The sequence below is a fragment of the Phacochoerus africanus genome, chromosome 15 (assembly GCF_016906955.1).
Source record: "Phacochoerus africanus isolate WHEZ1 chromosome 15, ROS_Pafr_v1, whole genome shotgun sequence".
Lineage (NCBI taxonomy): Eukaryota > Metazoa > Chordata > Mammalia > Artiodactyla > Suidae > Phacochoerus > Phacochoerus africanus.
In genome coordinates, this window is record NC_062558.1 from 108,721,719 (window position 1) to 108,738,366 (window position 16,648).

The 16,648-nt window shown below is 43.5% G+C and overlaps 1 protein-coding gene across 14 annotated transcripts in view; it reads left to right on the top strand.

The window, feature by feature from the left end:
* Nucleotides 1-16,648, top strand: part of LCOR (ligand dependent nuclear receptor corepressor) — a 139,863-nt gene extending 123,215 nt beyond the window's left edge. For all 14 annotated transcript variants that reach the window (XM_047761913.1, XM_047761922.1, XM_047761919.1 and 11 more), the window contains one exon: nucleotides 1,725-16,648. In XM_047761913.1, coding sequence (XP_047617869.1) covers nucleotides 1,725-6,048 — 4,324 coding nt within the window. In that variant the 3' untranslated portion in view covers nucleotides 6,049-16,648. The remainder of the gene's footprint in view (nucleotides 1-1,724) is intronic.

Below are 16,648 nucleotides of genomic sequence, written 5' to 3' on the forward strand. Positions count from 1 at the left end.
CATGCTTGATGCTCCCTTTCCTTCCCGTCTTTTTTACTGAGAGGAAACAGAAAGACATGAAATGTGGTCCCTATCTGTACTCAGGTAGCTTACATCTACTTGGAAAGCTAAGACAAAAACAAATTAAGTCAGTAAAAGATAAAAATTAAGAACCTTACAAACCAGTCTAACTTAGGATTTCAGGAAAGGATACAGGCAGTCCAGGTGGAGATAGTTTTGAGGTGGCCAAGGATGTAACTGATAGAGGGCACCCCGCTGCTTGCTCTGGTGACCTGTGGTTCACCAATACATTGTCCCTGATTCTTTCTACCAGGAAAAACACATAGAAATGACCCTTTGCTGATGTCTGGTCCAACAATATCTGTTCAACACACATTTATTAAGCTGCCTTCAGTGCTCTGCTGTGCTAGATAAGAAGTCAGATAATAGTCTCCTAAGGAATCAGGAGAGAGAGAGAAAGATTGAAAAGTTGTATAAAGGTCCAAAAAATTGGAATACATCAACCAAATAGACTTAGTAAAAATCCCGACATCCAGACACACAGAGCAGCTCGTGAAAACGCTTGGCTAAGAAGAAATTGCCTTTAGCTTGTCCTCAATCTAGTATCATTCTTTCCTGCCACTCCCACTATCCAGGTTAAACTCTGAGAGCTGTCCTAGATAATTTATGGAAATGCTTAAAAAGGGTTCCTGAGCATAGAATTGGCTTCCTGTGGACTATTGTAAAATATTTATTGAAGGTCTAGGAGAATGTAACAGGTGGGGCTTGACAACACGTAATAGTACGACCTTGCACTGACAGACATTATGGTTTATAGAGTAATCTCGTCTCCATCTCCTCATTTAGAGGCTAGGAATTAGGAATTGCTTGTTACTCTATCTTTCAGCATATCTGAAATGTGAAACTATTGATCGCTATTCCTCTATACCCCAAAGCGGTAGAAGGATTCCTGCATCACTGTTTGCAGAATTATAAAGTCCAGCCAGGTGGCCAAGCTAAGAAACCATGTTAACACTGTAATTTCTTGTTCCTGTTGTGGCTCAGCAGAAATGAATCCAACTAGTGTCCATGAGGATGTGGGTTTGATCCCTGGCCTCACTCAGTGGTTTAAGGATCTGGCGTTGCCGTGAGCTGTGGTGTAGGTGTAGGTCACAGATGCAGCTCGGATCTGGCATTGCTGTGGTGTAGGCCAGCAGCTGCAGCTCTGATTCAACCCCTAGCCTGGGAACTTAAAGAAAAAAAAAAAAAAAAAACTCTAATTTCTCTTAAGTATTTCTAAAGACTTGTAAAACAGTGTGTCTGAATTTTTGTCAGCATTATGGACTTATGAACCAGTGATTATTTAATAGGAATACCCAGTCCTAAAAAAAGGTGTATGTTGACTAACTGAAGTTAATAATGTGGCCAAAATTTTATTTTTTGAAGGAGAATTTTTTTCAATGATGTTTCCTCTCTATAAGATAGAAAGTATTTCTGAATAATCACTTAAAAAGTATGAAGGGTGTTGTCACTAAAAGTTGAGACAAAAAAAAAAGCTGGCCTTATATTTGAATTAAGTAAATGCTCCTCATTTATTGACTAAAATGTATATGGGCACCTAGAAGTAATTTTGGCCAGTATCCTTTCTCTTTACAACATGAGTAACACAGGTGAATTTTTTAATGTAAAAATGGTTCTTTGGGGCAATGACCATACTAATTTCTTCTTTCTCTTTGTCTGTCTAGAGAGAAAGCAGCAGAGGCAGTAGCAGTAGATTCTAACAATCAGTCGAAGTCCCCACTGGAGAAGTTTATGGTCAAACTGTGCACTCATCATCAGAAGCAGTTCATTCGTGTTCTGAACGATCTGTACACTGAATCTCAGCCAGGCCCCGAGGACCTGAGACCTTCTGATCCTGGAGCAATGGATGCCTCCACCTGCAATGCTGGCTGTGCCCAGCTAAGCACCAAACATAAGGAAAAGGATACTGTGTGTCTCAGCATGAAGTCTCCTCCTTCTGTAGATTTGGTCATTGACTCATCGGGCTCTCACAGCCCTCAGCACGCGACAGAACAGGCCCTAAAGGAACCTCCTCCCGAGACAAACTCTGTAGATGGAAGAGAGAATCCTTTGACTGTTGTCCAGAAAGATTCCTCTGAACTTCCAACCACTAAACCTAATTCTGAGAGTTCAGTGGATAGTTCCACTCTGGGATACCTCACTGCATCTAATTCTTCCTCATTAACCATCCACCACACCTCTAAGAGCTCGGAGGGGCAAACCACTGGACAGGAGCAGGACCCAAATGTGAAAACAGGCGAGGATGGTAAAAACCGTGTGCAGAGTTCAGCTTTAGTCGAAACTCTAATTGCAGTAAAAGTGGCGGCTGAGCATGGTGAGGAGAGCAACAGCTGTATTGTGTCTCAAAAAAATTCGTTCAAAGCTTTATCAGAAGAGGCTTGGGACTCAGGATTTATGGGGAATTCACCTAGAACTGCTGACAAAGAGAATGCTTTACAGTGTAGCTCAAAAACACCTCTACGCCAGGACCTAGAGGCAAGCGAGCAAGATTCAAGGCCAAAGCAAGAGAACCATCTTCACCCACTAGGAAGAGAGAAAGTGGGTTACCATTTACATCCCAGTAACAAGGGCCAGTTTGATCATTCCAAAGACGGTTGGTTAGCCCCCAGCCCCGTGCCACCTGTACACAAAGCATCTAATGGACATTCACGAACCAAGGTGATATCCCCCTCTATTAAGACAGCTCGGAAAAGTAAGAGGGCATCAGGGTTGAGGATCAATGATTACGATAACCAGTGTGATGTTGTTTATATCAGCCAGCCGATAACAGAATGCCACTTTGAAAATCAGAGATCAATATTATCTTCTCGGAAAACAGCCAGGAAGAGTACACGAGGTTACTTTTTCAATGGTGATTGTTGCGAGCTGCCAACCGTCCGCACACTGGCCCGAAATTTACACTCCCAGGAAAAAGCAAGCTGCTCAACCCCGGCATCAGAGGCAGTAGTCACTCCCAAGCAGGCCCTTATCATTTCAGCACCTCAGCCTGCAGTCGATGTGCAGCATCCCCGAGAAGACAACCCTGAGGAACCTAGTAATGAAGTAGCCTGTCTCAAGGAAGGAGACAAAGATGCATCCTCTGAAAAGGAATCTCAAGAGCCCGAGGTGTGCCCGATGGTGAATAACGTAAACCCAAGCAGCCCCCCCAGCCCAAGGGAAACAGCAGCCCCCAGCCTGGTGTGGCCCCTCCCTGCTCGCTCTCCTGAAGAGGACCTGCCAGAAGGCAGCTCTGTAGTCTCAGCTCCCACAGAAAGTGGGCTCTCTTCCCCTGAATGCGACCAACAGCCAGTCGAACTCCTGGATGCAAAGGATATGAGTGGACCCCAAGACTGTCCCCTGCTTCCCTCCACAGAGAGCATTTCTGAGGGAGGCAGCGAAGAGGTTGTTCCCAGACCGCATTCTTCTCCTCAAACAGTAAGTAGAGAGGAAAGTCCTCTGTGCCCAGAAAATCAAAGTCCCCCAGTGGGCTCAGAGCCTCCCCTGAGCCTGGGAAAGGCTGAGGAAGACCAAAGTATCGGTACTGAGGCTGAGACTGAAGGCACGCAGCAGCTAGATACTGACCCGCTCTTGAAGGAAAGCAGCACTTTTACTCATGAAAACCCAAGTGAAATTGAGGAAAGTGAGGCAGCAAGTGGTGCAGTAACATTCGAGGGAGAGAACAGTGATGGACAGCAGCCTTCGGAAAAAGATATAAGCGATCAAAACATTGACTCACCTGAAGAGAGTGTGGACAAGAAGAAAAAAGGTAAAAAACTCCCTGAGGCCTCTGATAGGTGCCTAAGAAGTCAACTCTCAGATTCTTCCTCTGCCGATAGATGCCTGAGACATCAAAGTTCAGATTCTTCCTCTGCTTGTGTTGAGCTCAAAGTTTCTAAAAATCCTGGTGTAAAACGTTCTAAAAAAGAAGGGTACCCAGGGAGGGCAACACCCGAGAGCTTCCTGATTGAAGGTGTCCACGCTAAAGCCCTGGAGGACACCGAACACCCAAAGGCCCATGAAAATCCCTCTGAGAAAGATGCTGAGCAGGAGGGCAAAGGAGGTGGGATCATCACCAGGCAGACTTTTAGAAACATGCTGGCAAAAGAAGCCAAGGGGGAAGAAGGAGGAATTTTCCCCAGCAGTGATCCCTTAGCCACAGTTGGCCAGCCCCTGCCTGGAGAGAAACTGGAAATCTATGTTCAGTCTAAGTTAGGTGAGAACAGTCCTCAAGACCCCTCTGGAAGTATTCCTTGTACTTTCCCAGAACAATCAAAAGAGAAGCCAGGACCAATTCCCACACGAGAGATGGAGGAGGTTGCAAATGAGGCGGATAGTGCAGACAGCCAGCCTAAAGATGAGGATGGTGACATGCCACCTAGCACACCTGGATTGTCAAGTGGTGGAAGTAATGACGCTGCTGGGCCTCCCAAATGGGTACCAAGGCCTACAAGACTGACCTCTTCAACCTACTACCTAAGACACACTCATTCTCTGGACTCCTTGGACACTGTAAAAGTGACTTCAGAAAAGGAAGCAGCACCAGGAAACCCAGCCCCCAAGGAAAATGAAGCTTCAGAGAGCGAGGATCCCTTAGATGAGGATGATGTGGACACAGTAGCAGATGACCAGCCAAAGTTTGTGGAGTGGTGCGCTGAGGAGGAGAACCAAGAGCTCATCGCCAACTTCAACGCCCAATACATGAAAGTGCAGAAGGGCTGGATCCAGCTGGAGAAAGAAGCCCAGCCAACACCAAGAGCCAGGAATAAATCGGATAAGCTGAAGGAGATTTGGAAAAGCAAGAAGAGGTCGCGGAAATGTCGGGGTGCCCTGGAGGTTCAAAAGTTTTCTCCTGTGCAGATGCTGTTTATGACAAACTTTAAATTATCTAATGTTTGTAAGTGGTTCTTGGAGACCACAGAAACCCGGTCTCTGGTAATCGTGAAGAAGCTCAATACTCGTCTTCCAGGAGACATCCCACCTGTCAAGCATCCTCTTCAGAAGTACTCTCCTTCCAGCCTGTATCCCAGTTCACTGCAGGCCGAACGCTTGAAAAAACACTTGAAGAAATTTCCCGGAGCGACTCCTGCTAGGAACAATTGGAAAACACAGAAGCTCTGGGCTAAGTTTCGAGAGAATCCTGACCAAGTGGAGCTGGAGGATGGCAGTGACGTTAGCCCCAGCCCCAGCCCTGAAGATCGCACAGAGGAAGTCAAGGAAGGTAGAAATAGCCATCCTCCCACAAACTCGCCTACCCCTGCCAGTACCCGGATCCTTAGAAAATACTCCAACATTCGAGGAAAGCTCAGAGCACAGCAGCGTTTGATCAAGAATGAGAAAATGGAAAGCCCATTTGGTCCGGCTGTGGAAAGCAAACAGAGTTGTAAGAGTGTGTGCATCAACCCTCTGATGTCTCCCAAGCTTGCCCTGCAAGTAGGTGCAGATGGGTTTCCTGTTAAGCCCAAGAGTACTGATGGAACGAAGGGAAGGAAAGGGAAGCAGGTGTCTGAAGTCTTGCCGAAAGCAGAAGTTCAGAATAAACGCAAGAGGACAGAAGGCGGCAGCACTCAGGACAGGAAGGACAAGGGACCTGGGATGAAGGCCAGCAAAGAAAAGCATGTTGATGGATCCACCAAAACCCCTGCTGCCAAGAAGCCAGCTGCAAGGGACAGAATCAGCCAACCGCCCAAGAAGAAAGAGAATAAAGTGAAGATCCCTAAAAAGTCCCCTGGGAAGAGCTGCCCTCCCTCCAGGAAGGAAAAAGAAAATACCAACAAAAGACCTTCCCAGCCCTCCACCTCGGAGGTGGTGACAAAACCGGCGAAGCAAAAAGGGGCAGGTGAATCCTCTTCAAGGCCACAGAAAGCCACAAACAGGAAGCAGAGCAGTGGAAAGACTCGGGCCAGACCCTCGACGAAAACCCCAGAGAACAGTGCAGCCCAGAGAAAGCGAAAGCTGAAGGCAAAGCTGGACTCTTCCCACAGCAAACGGAGGCGGTTGGATGCAAAATGATTGGAAGGGTGGTAGCCCAGAGTTAAAACTGTTCTATAGAAGTAACCCTTTATTTTGCATTAACTAAATCTGCTTTTATAAGCTTATCAAGCCTTTCAAACCTGCAGTTAATAGAGAACACCACAATTTAAGATGTCAGAAAATGCGTCTCAGATGGAGAAGGGAACTTGCAGAGTCTTTCTCTGAGGCTGAGTAAGGGAAGTTATATATTATATTCTGATTGTTCCTTGGGTTTTAAACTTGGAACCAAGCAGTTTTAGTTTTTAAAAGTACAGTGCCTTATTTATCCTTTTTGTTTTTAAATTTACAAAAGCTAAAAAGCTGATCTATGTGATTAAAGGCTTGTATTTTATACTTGATGCACAAGCACTTGTACTGTAGCCGAGAAGATCACCATCATGCACATAAAAGTAGCTTTTCAGCAGCCACCTGCAGTGTCTGTACATGAGCAGATGCTCCTCTTTGCAAACCCCAGCAGCGAACTTCCCTCTGTCTTGTTTGTTCGTTTAAATGATATTTGAAAGCTAAACCAAATCATTTTTATGGTATGTGGAGAATGCAGAGGGAATTTATAATTATTATAAAAGATTAATATTTCTGTTATCCCTTTTTAAAAATTCAGATTCATTGTTGGTCACTCATCTCTGATCTTCTGTCATTTGAAGAAGTGCATTCTCAATTACGTGCCCATGGAACAGAAGGCGTGTCACAAGGTGTTAATAGTGATTTATGACCTCTAAAAATTATTCACATCCCCCAGACTATGCGCAGTACTGATTCTTGCCATCCTTTTCATTTTTGGCCTTGCAAGCTTGCTAGCACACTAACAATGTTTTTATCCTACTTTGAGGGGGAAAAAAGAAATCTTTTTTTCCATCTTGTAGCTGTAATTTGACAATTAGGATAAGAGGAATTCTAATTTTTTTTCTTGCCCTGAGTACTTCCATGTTCAGAGAAAGCCAAAATGTCGTTTCAGCAATAGAAAAGTTTAAGAATGTGTGTGTATGCATGTGCATTTAGGTGCATTTGCATGTGTTTATTAGCCACAAATATCTCCCAATCCCAGTTTTACAGTAAAATTCTTTCTTCTCTTTCCAGTGTGATAGGGTGTTCATGGGCTGGGTAATTAGCATAGGCCAGATGGCTTAAATGTAGCCCAGGGTCTCTATGAGCATCCCCCCAATCACCTTGGCACCAGACTCAGAAAGGTCTAAACAACACAGAATTCTATAGAGGTCAGAACAGCCTTGCAGGTGGAGAAAGAGGCTCCAAGATCTCGCAGTGGGCCAACACACTCCTATACGAGGAGCTAACGTCCCAATGTGAAATCTACATGTTTAGAGTAGGTGCTTTTTCTGATTGGTGAGCACCGTACTAGTAGTTAATGCCGGTAGTTACCCCACCTGCCTGTATCAAGTCAGGTTTGTTCCATGGTCCAGAAATGAGAGCTGCAGTATTTGTGACTGATGTTGTTTGAGGCCTAGCATGGGTGCATTGGCTTTACCTTGGTGCCTGTAACATTGCTCCATCATAACATAGTGTGCACTCGACATCTCCATTGGGCCACTCTACCAATAAATAAGGCTTGGTTGTTAAAGCTTCAACCAGCTTCACTAACATGCTCTGTCACCAAAATAGGCTGGGATGGACAGCTGCTACTCTGTCCTTTTTGTTAAAAAGTCGTTCCATTCATATCTCTTCAGGTCTTTTTAGATAAACCCAGATGTACCTTCTTTTCATGCATTAGTTCATTCAAACCATGATAAAACAGGTTTTCTACCCATTCTGTTAAAGTTTTGCTGTTTTATAATGAAAACTTCTGATAATTGGATAGGACTGGAGAAAAGCATTTGATTCATGGGAAATTGAGAATTGTGTTGAATTTTATAGATAGTGAAGCTTACTGTCTTCAATGAAGCTTTGGTTTGTTGTTTTTTTTCTAATGTCTCCTCTATCCCATGAGTCTTTTTTTTTTTTTTTTTAATATCTTTGACTTTGGCTATTCAAGAGCTACCTATATTAATGAAACTGCTGAGTGTGTATGTTGGCAACCTTTTCTCAGCATTAAGTTGCACAGAAGCATTAACATGTTTTAAGTAGGCTCATTTAATCTATAAAAGTTGTTTTAAAGTTTTTAAAAAAAATCTTTTCATATAGTCGTCACTGGATATTGTTTTTGTGGTGACTGAAACGGTGGCGGTTTGCCCATGTCACATGTGCTGATCCCTGTACGGACATTCAAGGTGCCCCCTTAGCTGCATATAGACTACCTTGTAAGGGTGCTTAGATTTGGTTCGGGAGAGATGTGAGGCTCTAAGTGGGTGGAGCTTTTCCAATTGCAGATTTATAATTCATTCCATTACTTTTCTAAGTTCCTTTTCATTTTTAAAAGCTTCCTTCAAGATGATAGCCTTCTCTCTCACTCTAGGCAGCATTTGAGAAAAGGTATCAATATGTATTTATTTTATACACCTAACGATGCATTAGGTCTCCTTTAAAATCAACTTATACTTTACAGTAGTGACTACATTTACATAGATGGATTCTACATAATTAGGACATTTAAAAGATATATTGTTGAATCTCATTTTTGCTGACTCAGTTAACTTTGCTGAAAGAAAAAACAAACTTGAGGGCTGACTCTGGAAGGTCCTTTGACACTTAACAGCAGACACCAGTCTCCCAGATACCTCCAAGCCTAGGCTTGGTTTTGACTGAAGTCTCCCCTCGTTTTCCCTCTCTTGCCAAGACCTTCTTCCTGTAGCCATTGTCACAGTATGGCTTGCCACTGGATGCAAAGGTAGTCTGTCCCACATTCTAGATTCAAATTAGAAAGGAATTCTTCTCCTGGGCCTGTGCTCGGTGAGTGACTTGTCAGAGCTGATGTGGTGACCAGAGAACATTGGTATTTCCTCTGAGCTTCTAGCTGGAAGATGCCTGGGAAGCAATCACTGAAGCTCTACCTTAGCTCCCCAGAGCTGGGCCCTCTTCAAGAGACCCATTTTCTATCCCCTGAGGCTCCCTGGCTTTGGGAGGACAACATGGAGACTGCTCCTTCAATCAGGGTCCAGAGCCTCCCCCCAGGCACGTCCTCAGACCTGTAGCCATCTTGCAGCATAGCAGGAAGGCCATGAACTTTTGGTCTGTTCTTGAGGCTTCTTATATACGAACGTTGTTAATGTCTTTTAACCTAAATTGCTAGTCCCTTGGATCTCTTAGTTTGGCCAGTTCTGTTGTGTCTGTACCTCATTAAAGACTTCTGCACAAGCCTTTTTTAAAAAGTAACCCTAGACTGTGGGTTTCATGCCTCATTGTTCCTACAGCAGAGTGGATAGAAGAGGTGTAGTTAGTCATCCCTCCACAAATGTGGTGCTTCCGATGGGATCCTCTACGCATCACATGCTGTGCAGGTGAATTTCTCACTGTTCAGATAGGTCATCAGTAAAACACATCACTTCAAGATGGTCCATTTGAATTGAAGTTTGGGCTCTTATCTCCTTTGTGATGAATTCTGTAGTGAAGACTAAAGCTGTCACTGTCATTTATGGGCAGCATGTCTATTGACTAGTGGGCCTAAGAGCCAAGTAGGAAAGGGCAACATATTATGTGAGGCAAGCTGGAAATGCTATAGTGTCACCATGAGCAAGTCTGGTGTCTTGTCACTGCCCCTGGGACTAGCCGGAATTTCCCAAGGTGCTGGCCCAGGACACCACACCCGCTCCTTTTGGTTTTAGGTCAGCCTATTCAGGCTCTCATCTGGCCTACAGATGATTTTTCAAGGGTCTACAAACAGTGGTCTGGTCATCGTTTTGTAAGTAAAAGTTTATTGGAACACAGCCACACTCGTTTATTTCTGTCTTGTCTGTGGCTGCTTTCCAGCAGAGTTGAGTATCTGCAGCAGAGACCACATGGCCCACAAAGCCTAAAATATTTACTGTTGGACCTTTAAGAAAAAGTTTGCTGACTCCTGCTTGAGAAAAGAATCATTTTTCAGAAAAAAAAAAAAAATCTTCCTTTCTCGTTTATCGTTTTCCTGCCTCCTTTCCTCTTTTTCCTCCTCTTTTTCTCCTTCCTCCTTGTCATACCTGAACTTTGTTCTCTTTACGTCTTTATTTTTTCTTGCTGCAAAAGAGACATGTCACATCCACAGCATATCGGACACCATCTCTTGAAACCTAAGCTGCTTTAGCCTCGCATCCTGTTAGAATCACCCATCACAGTGGCCAAAATGAGGCCATCTTTAGCCCCTGGAGGCAGAATCCATGAGCAAATAGGAAAGTCAAAGTTCTAAAATTACGTGGCCTGGGCCTCTCTTTCACTTAGCTTTTGCCATAGACCCAACTCTGGCTTCATTTCCCATTTATTACTAAAGTAAGCCAAGATTGTTTCTTTCTAAACTGGTTGAGACTTTAGTTGGATGTTTACTTTTGGAAGCTTACATTTAGATATGGAAAAAGTCTTTTCACAGAGGGGAAACAAAGTCCAATCACAAACCCAAAGCATTGTTTATTACGTAATATTTTTGACCAGATCCTAGGAAAATTAATGTATTGGCACTGATTTTTTTTTCAGTCACATACCCTTCTTTCAAAATACTTTTATTAAATGTAAACTACAACTGAAATACAGAGATTTGAAATGCTTTAGAAAGAAAAATAGAAAAATGGAGCTTATTATAACCTGGGCATGACTGAGAAGTTATGGATGAAATCTTTAGATCAGATCCAGTCAGCACCGCGATGCTGTCATCCTCTCCCCCTAAAACTCAAGAATAAGTCTCTATGCTGTTTTTCCAAATGAAAGAGCCGTGAAAGAAAATTTTAGCAGGACTCTAAAACAGTGACTATTTCATTTGTTTTGAAACAGATAATTATCATTTTGAATTCTTAACTATGGACTTTTTTATGGCTTAATATCCACCGAAATACTGGGAATCGTTCTGAGTATGAATATCATGTCTCTGTTCAGCAAGGCAGTCCTCACATCCCAGCAGTAAGTACTCTCCCCTATGCTTGTTCCCAAGTCCTTTTCGGGGGTGGGGGGGGAGAAAAGAAAAAGATGATTTCATTTAAAACAAGCAGAATTATGGGAAGCCTTTTGAGACAGCCTTCAATATAGTTTATCCCTTGAAACGCCAGAACGAACTGCTGTATTCTAACAATGGACAGATTAGAAGACTTGAAGGTCTGTCTGATCTCTTTCCTTTAAAGTTATTAAGTCATGCTCGGACAGAAACCCAGAGCTCTCGGATGCTGCTCCTGGCTCAGGCCTCGCCTCACTGTACTGGGGACCCAGGGAACCACCTGGGGCACTTTGTGAGAATCCTTGCTCATGCTTTTCCCTTGGAATTGAGCCACGTCAACTGAGCTGGCAAGTTTCTTCCATCACCTCTCCTTTGTCCGATCCTTTTCACAGAGCCCTGGTGATTTACGCTCAGCGGGGCAGTTGTGCAGTTATGCTCACCTGCAGGCACAGTGACACACAGGCTTTCTCACCTTCCTGGGATCATTCCATCTAACATAAGGAAGGTACTCATTAGACAAGGCACGTGGAAGAGACTGCTCATTGAAAAAGAACCAGTTGCCCAGGGTTTTGTTGGAGGAATGCTGCCAAAGATTAGACAAATCCATTGTACCTTGGTTTTTTTTTTTAAGGATTATGTTAAGGGGGAAAAAAAAAAAAGGTAAAGAGACCCCATATGGCCCACACAGCCTAAGTTATAAAATATTTACTACCTGACCCTTTATAGAAAAGGTCTACTAACCCTTGCAATATGTTACTCAAGATCAAGTTGTGTGGCCAGTTAGGTGCAAACTTATTTTTTTCATGTAGTCCAGCATTGCAACATTTCTTTTAGATTTTAGGATATCTTACCTGTTCATCTTAGCGCACGTTATTCCTGAGTAATGCTCATGCATTAAAGAAAAATATGTATCTCCCTTCGTTGATTGAATATTTGTTGAGTCATGGACATGCAATTTGATCTACTAGGGTAACTAGTTAAAACTAAAAGTACAATGTCTTTTAAACTAAAAGCATTGCAGTTGGCTTTGTTTTTATGAGTCAGGGTGAACTTGACTCTCATGGAGAGACATTCCTCTACGGCAGTGCTCAACACAAACAGATTTACTCATGAACTTAAAAGCTAGAACAGTGCCTCTCCCAGGCAGGCACAGTGCGTGTTAGTGTCACCCCCACCCCAGAACTCCCCTTTTCTTTCTGTGTACAGTATATTTGCAAGTTTATCACTCCTCAAGCTTTGCTCACTACTTATAAACATCAATGGCTGGTCTTTGCCTGTTTGAACCTCCAATCCAGATCACGCATTCTCAGCTCCCTTAACAATACCAGCAGGTCAGTGGCACCTTATCGGCACACCAGCAGCTCTAGACTGAAGTTCAGAGCTCTCTGGCCTGACCGGTGAAGCCCGCCCCCAGTCAGGCCTAACTCACCTCATTGTGAGACCCCACTGTTGGCACCTTGCCTCTTCCCCCTTCTGCTTATGCCCCCAGCCCCCTTCCAGGAGGCATCTTCTCCGGGATGTCTACCTTGCAAGCGCGTCACTGAACACGGGTGTGTCATATTAGAAGCATTTCTTTTTATAACTGTTTTTCTTCTAGTATTTAGCCATTGGGTCCAAATGCTGTTTCAGCTTACCAGCTTTCTCACTCAAATTGTTTTCTATACTCTACACTTCATTTTGTCTTGTATCTAAAGCTATAGTATTTGGGAGCCAGTTTGTGGGAAAAGATGCTGTACAAATAAGATTTGCATAAATTTGTATATTTATACCACAGGTAGGGACTAGTTTTAGAGCCACTATAGCTTAAGGTTATGAGTTTCCCCAGTGATTTGTGCATTCTCGATAGCTCTAGGAGACTGTATGACTATGATCTCAAATACATATATAATACATATTTATACAGACCACTGTGAAGTTTATTTCACTGTGTAAATAGTGGTATTTTCTGTTCAAATGCTCCTATAGAAAGTATTTATTTTAACAAACAGACGAAAAAATTCACTGTCAAAAGGGCTTTCCAAAAAAAAGTGTTCTTTCTAGAGAACCTATCCTCCCCAGCTACGATGCTCAGCCACTGAACCCCCAAACAACGTAGTGGAGGCAGAAGGGTGGGGCCTTGACACCCTCCCTGTATTTGGCCAGATGCAACTGATCAGGAACCTGAGCACATTCCCCCACAGCCACCCATCCCAGAACAAAATGGACCTCCCACATTGGTATGGCTGTGCCAGGCATGGCATCCAGGCTTGCCTCCAGCAGCCCACTTTTTGCCTACACAGTTGGTACATTCAACTGTATATTTCCACAGCCTGTGCAGGGAGATGAGCCTTAGCTGTAACCCCAAGGAAATCCTCACCTATACCTGTGCGATATGGAGAAACCACTGGTTGCCTAAAGAAAGCATTAAGATGTATTTTAGTCTTTCTCATCTTTGTGAAAGACACCTGTTTGCACTCTCATTAACCATGGGAGATACGCATGTTTCCTCTGCACCTTGACTATTCCCGAGCACCTCAGCTCGCCTCCCCCTCCTCCTCCTCCTCCTCCCCCTCCCCTTCCCCCTCCCTGTCCCTGCAGGTATCTGTGCAGATGTGGACCAGCCCCACCTATAGTCGATGGTACAGAGTGAAGCCATCTGCTCTAAGATGTGCAGCTTGCTTTCTCAGGAGTCCTGGTCTGCAATTCAGAGCACCCCTAGATGTAATGTAACTGATGCTTTCCCATCATGTTCTTGCCCTGTGTCTCATTCCTGGGCACCCCTGTCAGAGTCATGATTCTCATCCTGCCCGGCTGGCTGGACTGAGAACTGCAGCTCCAGGACTGTGGAGAGCTTAGGACTGGACACACAGGGATTTGTGTCATCCGTTGAACCATAGTTTGCATATTGACTTATGGCCTCCCTTTGTCTTTTCTAAACAAATGAGGAGGACACTTGAACAGTAATGCTGGAGAATGTTTTTTCTAAGATACTATTTGTAAGCAAACCTGATTTTAAGGTGAAATGTGAATGGGTAACTAGGTGCCAGGGAATTTAGCACTGAACTAGACAGTCAAAAAACTTTTTTAACCTTTGCAGGAAAAAATAAACTTTGCTCTCATCTAAGTGTTCACAAAAAATAATGTTGTAAATAGTTTTTTAAAAATATTTATTACATGTGCTGTATACAGATTCATGTTTTGAGTGACGTTGGTTTGCATTGTAGTATTGTAGAAGAATATATTTTGAGCAGTGGACTTCCTTTCATAACAGTTCATACACGGAGAAAGAACAAAAACCAGCAGGTTGAGAGCTGTTTGGGGAATTTGATCTGTAATGTTACATCAAGTCCAAGCTTTAATTGCCCCCTCTTCTTATCTGGTTATGCCATATATATATATATATATATATATATATATATATATATATATATATATAGTAAACTGGTCGGTGGTCAGTCCCCAGATCTGCAGAGCAGATTTCCAGGTGTTCTTTCTGGTGTGTTGCCCGTAAGCAATAAGATTCTAGGTAATAACATTTATTCTGGGCTCCGAGGTAGCCCTTGTCTCAGAGGATAGGGTGGGGGTAGAACAGCTCTTGCTAAGACCTCTTGCCTTTGCTGGAGAGGTTGCCGTACTTGAATTTTTGCTTCTGTTTGTCTGCACGCTTCTTCACATGATACAACCCTCGAGATGGATGAGAAATCTGCCAGCACCAGACACATCAAGAATTGGGCACACAGACTGAAAAATGATCAACCTTCCATGAGTTTGTAGGGTTTACAGAATCTAGTCGAGGCAAAGCTCATTGAGTTGTAGCATCAACGTAAGACCTTTTCACATGAAAATTTTGAACAGTCCATAAAAAGTCCTTTGACTATCTGACCTACCTTTAAGAGCTGGCCCACTTCCTCTAACCCTCCTCTATGCCTGGGTTAGAAATGTCTGAATCCTCCTTCGTGTCTGGGGTTAAACCATTTAGGTTTGTGCAGAGAGGGCAGTTGCTCCTCCAAGTGTCCCAGCGTGTCCAGTCTGACAGGTTTCTAAGCTGTTTAGCGGCCTCTCCTTGTGACCGTCCCGAACGTTATGAAAACATACTCCCCACCCAGATCACCATTAATAGGATAATGTAGTTTTTTAGGCTTTTGGAATATGTCTTCTCTTTTGTATTTATGATGGTGTTTGGAATTTTTTCACTAGTGTTTTTTTAGATTGAAGTGGGTGCATTAGGCTAAAACTTTCCATTGCTGAGCCTGACAGCAAGCAAGAGGAAAGAAACTGACCTATGTTGTGTCATTGAGAAGGTGACTACTTCTTGTGGTGGTGGGAGGGTGGGGAGGGGGCATTGTAGATTATGTGGGGGTAAAATAGAATTCTGACCTGAGGCTCCCCAAGTCTTATTACCTTGTTATAAATAACCCCTTTATTAGCCTCAATCTCAATAGAAGCCTGCTGTTTACCCTCAGGGAACAAGTAGTTTTCAAAATTGAGCTCCTCCAAGGTCTTTGGCCAGTGCCCGTGTGCAGGCATTGGTCATCTTTGTGAACTCATGGCATTATTTTCCCATATGCATTATGATATTAAGAAATTCAACCCCAACCTGTATGAAAAGCACAGCCCAGGGTCCTACTTTAGGCTAGAGTTAATGCCTTTGAGAGGCCAGGGGCCAGCGGAGGCCCATGCAATTTAACTGAAGCTCAGGTGCCGTGTTGGGTGTTTCTTCTTTTTAGGCCACAACCTTCAGAATGAGTTTAGGGCAGGGCTGCTGATCCAGCTGTGGATCCAGGGAGCTCTAAGATGAATCTCTACCGTTCCTTTAAAGGTCTTTCTGGTTCTTCCCCGTGTTGTCATGGCTGAGGTCGATCTCGTGGTTGTTCAGATGTGCTCCTTTTTGCTGTCTTGTGAGTCTTAGCCAGTGATCCAGGTGCCCAAGGAGAGAGTCTCCAGAGGGCCTCGCTCCTTCCCGGTACCGAGCGTGTGCTCCTGACCTGGGTGAACGTGGTCTTGTCAAAAGCAGCGAAGTGAGAAGTTCTGCAAATGGTGATCCGGACTATCTGCACGTATCCCTTGGGCCTGGATTTCCACTCTGTTAGTGCGTGTAGGGAAATACTGTGTCTTTTATGGATGAAAATTCAATGTATGCTGTGAATTTGTTGGTTTGAAACATTGAAAATTTTTCATTAGACAATGTTTACATACCTCACCTGAAGAACCTTTGAGAGTGTATATATGAAATTTAAAATATATTAAGTTGCTTTAAAACCATATGTACAGCTATAAAAGTTGGAGTTATTTTAACTTTGAATATGTACCAAGTCTCTTAAATATTGAAATCTTGTGGACTTTTTGTGCTTCTGTGTTTTACTTTCCTGTTAGGCCATGTAGGAGACTGTGTTCTTGTTATTGGTAAAGGGGCCCTCGCTGAAATCCAAGCTTGGAAGGATTTCCTTTGTTGTTTCAGATTTTCTTGTTTGGTTCTGAGGAATGGGGTATGGAGCTAGAGGATGTGCGGGAGGGATTTCTCTAACATTGACATCTATTCCATGAGCTTTTTCTAGGCGCTTATTTTATCGCAGCGTATTAAACTTCTTTGATATTAAA